Source organism: Cyprinodon variegatus, unplaced genomic scaffold, assembly GCF_000732505.1.
Source record: "Cyprinodon variegatus isolate N-32 unplaced genomic scaffold, C_variegatus-1.0 Scaffold899, whole genome shotgun sequence".
NCBI classification, from domain to species: domain Eukaryota; kingdom Metazoa; phylum Chordata; class Actinopteri; order Cyprinodontiformes; family Cyprinodontidae; genus Cyprinodon; species Cyprinodon variegatus.
The window spans coordinates 181,332-186,561 of NW_015151352.1; the positions used below are offsets into that span (position 1 = coordinate 181,332).

Genomic DNA, 5,230 nt, shown 5'->3' on the forward strand with positions numbered 1-5,230 from the left:
AACAGCTTTCCTTTAATTAGATGAAACCAAAATTGGAGTTAAATGCTGAAACTGTGGTCTTGAGTGACAACAGTTTCAGTTTTAATATTAGTGGGTGAATAATATGTACTGTTTGTGTTGAATTGTAAGATTTTCCCTGAGAAAAATTAATAAAATGAGCCTGCGCGGGGAGAGGGGACCGAGTTTTGTTTGCAGATGTGGGCTGCAACTCTTCTCCCCTTTGCAAAGGTGAACAGAAGCTGAGCTGTCTCTGTCATTTTATTTCACATCCTCTGAAGTTACCTACACTCGAATTAACGGACCCGGGGGGAAACAATGACGGTGTTTTCAACAGAACCCAGGCTTCCTGTTTGCAGGACGGTTGACTTAACACTTGAGCTATCCAGGTGCTAGCTCAAGTTTCGGGCTGTACCCGAAAATGAATTTCCCTTCGGGGATTAATAAAACTTATTTAATATGTATTAGAAAACAAAGGTAAAATGAGGAGGAACCCCATAAATTGATGCACAGGTCCTACCTGTTAAAACAACTTGTTTATACTTCATTTTCACCTGCTGACAGTTGTGCTTCTCTCCTGTGAGATTTCACCTAAATGAAATATTGATACAGCCATTCAGCCAGTAAACTAGTTTCTCCCCTTAATGTTATCATAATTAGAACAAACTGTGGCAGGCCGTTTTGATATTTATTAGTTTGTCTGAATAGGATCTGAAATACAAAATGCTGATAAATGTCAAAATGTCAAAACGGAAATTATAAAGTGTAAAGATTTCTGGGTATATGAAATTTAATTCTTCTTAATTCTACATTTCCAACTAGGAGGGTGATTTTGATCAGGAAGAATCCTATTTATTGATCTACAAATCGAACAACACAGAGGAGAGTGCTTTTAGTAAATGTTAAAATGGCCTGCCATAGCGACTACATATAAGCCTATGCATTAATTCGAGCATCATCCCTCTCCTTTGCAGCTGTAGTGCTGTTTCTCTTTTAAACACTTTCTACAATTTGTCGTTTTCATTTCTGTTTTAAAATCTCTAGTTCCGGTGTGGTGAAATAAGCCTGTTGTCATGGTGACTCGTCAAATCTGTGCTCCACTAATAATGACTTACCATACTTGTTATGCACATGGTCAACTGTCTGTGGGTTTATTAAAACTAACCAACAGCAGCATTTGAGAAACTGAAAACTCAGATTTTCCAACCATAGGCTAGATCAGTTCAGAGTTGAGGATTTGAGTCTGACCTGAAATGTTAAAAGAACCTCTGATGAAAGCAAAAGAAAGGAAAGTTTTTATTTGGAACTCTAGCAACTGGTTATCAAATTATTAGACACACCAAATTGTCATAATAAGTGGAAAAGGTTACATGCTCTGTGCTTCAAAAAAAAACAAAAAAACTCTGACCTTGTCTGAGCTTTTTATCCTTTTTAGCTGAGCTCGCTGGTACTCATCCAGGTTACCAACTTTATACAGTAGTAGCCACTCAAAATGTCCCCACTTCTGTTGATGGGCCCCTGGCTGGTTGCCTAAGATTGCTTCTTTAAACACCAATCTTTGTACTAAATTATTCTGTCATGATTTGTGGATATTAAGACAAGTTATTGTGGACATCTAAAGAGAAGCACCCTCTCCTGGTTAGCCTATGTAATTCAGTAAAAGGATGGAGTCAGAGTTAAAAAAAAAAAGGCAAGAGGGGGTCCCTCCAGCGGCTGGAAGTGGGCTGCCATTCGGCTGCCGTTTGACTGGGAAGGGCCATTTGCAATGGCTGCTACTGCAGGAGTCAGCTGGCATTAAGCGCCCTCTAAGCAGCTCATTTTAGTCTAATCTGGCATTAAAAACTGGCTCCACACACTCCTTTATAAGAACGACTAACTCTAAGGGGAACTGGGGCTCTCTATTGACCAGTTATCTCCATCTGCCCAGCCAACCTAGTATTCCCACTGATGGAGTTGGTTGGTCCAGTTAATCATTCACAGGTTTTCCCACACATTACCTTCTCTGCTCCACCATTCATTTAGAATAGCTACTTGTCTCCCATTTTCTCCACCATGTGGTTTGGGACTTTTTCCTTTGTTCTTGCCTTTTGGTTTTGGGCTTTAGCTCACTGTGGCTCCCAGACAAGGCCTCGTTCCAACATGACCGACCAGGAGCTCTTCTGGGGCGCTGACCAGTATGATTTCTCAGTGGTGCTTCCAGCAGCTGCCACAGAATGCTTCTGGCACTTTGCTCACCACAAAGAAAGGTTTTACCTGAACTTCATGGTGAGTAGGCACACTTTTATAGTACAGTTCGTGACTCAACAACAATGAATGAACACTTACTGCTCAAATACTCTGTCACTAATTAATCAGATTTTGTTGTTTCAACAGAATAAATGTTTTCATCATATGGAAAAACGTCTGCAATATCAAAGAACCGTTTAGGACAAAACTGTCAGAATTGTGCATATTGAATCCGGTGATGGGTAGCAGTCCTACAATAATGGGTTTCATTCTGTTTAAAGGTCCAGTGGGTGACGGGAATCGGTCTTGACAAGCATTTATCAGTCACTGTCAATGCTCCCAGCAGTCTGTTGATATCTACTGTTGATGATGCAAAGGGTCAGATCAACTTTGAGGTCGAAGAAACAGGTATGTCTCAGTTTTCTGCGTTTTTTTACTCAAAAGCTGAAGATTATCTTAAAATCAAAGCTACGGTGGTCGATTTTAGTGCGTCAATCAGTTCATTAGATTTGAGAAATTTGATAAATGTTTGGTTCGTGCCCTGGTTAATAAAAAAAAGGGTTTGATGTGTTTTGTTTTACTAAAGATGAGGATCAGAAATAAAACATAAACATAGCTCATCAACAAAAGTAAGACACACCATTGGCTGGCAGGAGGAAATAGACTCAGATAAAATGAAATGATTGAAATCTCCTTATAAGAAGCTAATCTGGTCCAGTGGTTCTCCAGGATCAACAACATGCTTTTAAAACTGATTGGTGACCTTTTGTTTACATCTTCGAATAAGTAATATAAGTAGAGTTATATGTTGATTTTTTGTTCTTTTATGGTTGTGATTTATGAGCATAGACTTAGGTCTACTTTTCTACTACTAAGAGGCAGTAAAAGGAAAAGTGAATGAGACAAGATCTGCATGATCTGAGAATGATGGAGGAACAGATAAACACCTGTTTAATCTGCATTTATTAGATTGTTTTTACTTTTAGCTCCAAATATTGTAATGATTATCCTTTTTGGTATTTAATAGATAAGATAACAACAACAATATTAAAAATAATAATCATCAACATTATAATAATCATAAAATGTATGATGAGATTATGTGTTTGGAAGGGATTTTGGTTTTTATTAAATCCCAGTTTTAGATTAGTGTAAGATTGATAGAAGAGAAAGAAGAAAAAAAGACTGATAGAAAGAAGATTGAATGACAGTGGAGGGAAACAGGGACACTGATGGAAAGATCTTTGAAAAGAAGGAAGAAAAATCTACTTAGAAGCTTTAAACAGAAAGCAGGCAGGAGTCAGTTAGAAAGAAAAGATGGAGAGAGAAGAAGACAGAGACTGAATAACCAGATGGCAATAATAAACACCATCGAGAATTTTATTAATCTGAGGAAATAGGAGAGGCACATTCCGGGATTTTACCCTTGATTTTTCTTTAAATATTAATAAATATGTAAAAATGGATGAAAGCATCACTGTTCCTGTTTCCTATTTTCATTTTGATTATATGTATTTATTTTCATCTACGAGCTGAAATGTCCCCAGATTGATTTCAGAAATCTGGTCATTTAATCAAAGCTAGATTTCAAAAGCAGAATATAAACAGCATGATATTCATTTCAGAAAAGAACTGGGCTTAATCCAATCTCTAAGATTTGCTTAAAATTCTACAGCTGAATTCAAATGTTGATGTTTTTCCAACATTATTAACTATAAATATTTAAAAACTGTGTTTTGTATGTAAAGAGGTAATCTGCATCTGATATAACATTAGTTATCAAACCAATCTTGTAAAATGTACTTGTCGTCTGAAGTTACACGTGTCTGACCTTGTTACCCTTCCAGGTTTCTATCAGATGTGTTTGAGCAACTTCCACAACCGCTTCAGCTCGATGCAGGTCTTCCTCAGCTTCGGTGTTTACTATGACAACAACCAGGACCCTTCTAAAGGCAAGGCGGAGGAAACAAAGGAGGAGGAGGAGAAACTGAACAACACATTCAGCATTATTCAGGTGTGTGTCACATTTTTTTGCTTCCATTTTGTTTCTTTATGGTGAAAAAACTATTATGTGTTTAGATAGAATGGATTTAGTCTCTTAGTAATTTTCACTGAAATATAAAAAATCAGGATTTATTACAAACTTCACTTCTTCATTTTAAAATTAAGGGTACTGAGGCTTTAACACACGGCTGATTAGAAAGCATGTCCGGTTTGTTATAATATCTTTAGAAAAGTGGTGTTAAGGCAACAGTTTCTTTATAGGAGGGGCGTTCAATAACTATTGTCTCTGACCCACTTCCAGCTTGTTGATAGAGTTGAAATTTTGCACGTGCAATTATTGATATCTCTACAGATTAAGTGGACAATTACAGCTCTGCAGTGTTTGCAGTTTCTTATTTACTGGTGTTTGAACTGAGTCAAGTCTGAAACGGAGCCTGTTGAGTGTCGAACAGCGATCCAGTTTTTATAGAGGCTTTTGATTAAATTAAAGTAACTTTTGGTGATAATACCCCCATCATAGGGTGTTGCAAAGCATTTTACAAGGCCATATGATGGGAAATAAAAATCAAAAGTCTCCTGTGGTGTGCGGATCACTGCCTGACACTCAACAGGCTCCATTTAAGACTTGACTAAATTCAAACACCTGTAAATCAGAAAGTGAAAATAGTTCAGAGCTGTAATTGTCCACTTAATCTATAGACATATTAATAATTGCACGTGCAAAATATCAGCTAGATCAAACCACTGGAAATGGGTCACGGGCATTACTTATTGAATGCCCCTCCTATATAAGAAGTGTTACCTTAAACCCTTGAACCCTACGGACCCACCGGTGGGTCCAGCTGCTACATGACCTCGTAATTTTACCAAACCCCCAGTATTGATGTAAAAAACATATTTGGCACAGTTTGGTGACATTTATGGGGAAATGTGCCAAAATGGCCTCTCCGCCTAAGAAATTTCTCACTAATACCATTCTAAAATAAATATGATTCATCTGATT

At 37.5% G+C, this 5,230-nt stretch overlaps 1 protein-coding gene across 1 annotated transcript in view; it reads left to right on the forward strand.

Moving 5' to 3' along the window:
• Positions 1 to 2,136: 2,136 nt before the first annotated feature.
• The window catches only part of tmed6 (transmembrane p24 trafficking protein 6), a 3,865-nt gene continuing 771 nt past the window's right edge, over positions 2,137 to 5,230 (forward strand). Inside the window, exons 1-3 of the mRNA XM_015397962.1 lie at positions 2,137 to 2,262; positions 2,505 to 2,631; positions 4,071 to 4,237. Coding sequence (XP_015253448.1) covers positions 2,137 to 2,262; positions 2,505 to 2,631; positions 4,071 to 4,237 — 420 coding nt within the window. The remainder of the gene's footprint in view (positions 2,263 to 2,504; positions 2,632 to 4,070; positions 4,238 to 5,230) is intronic.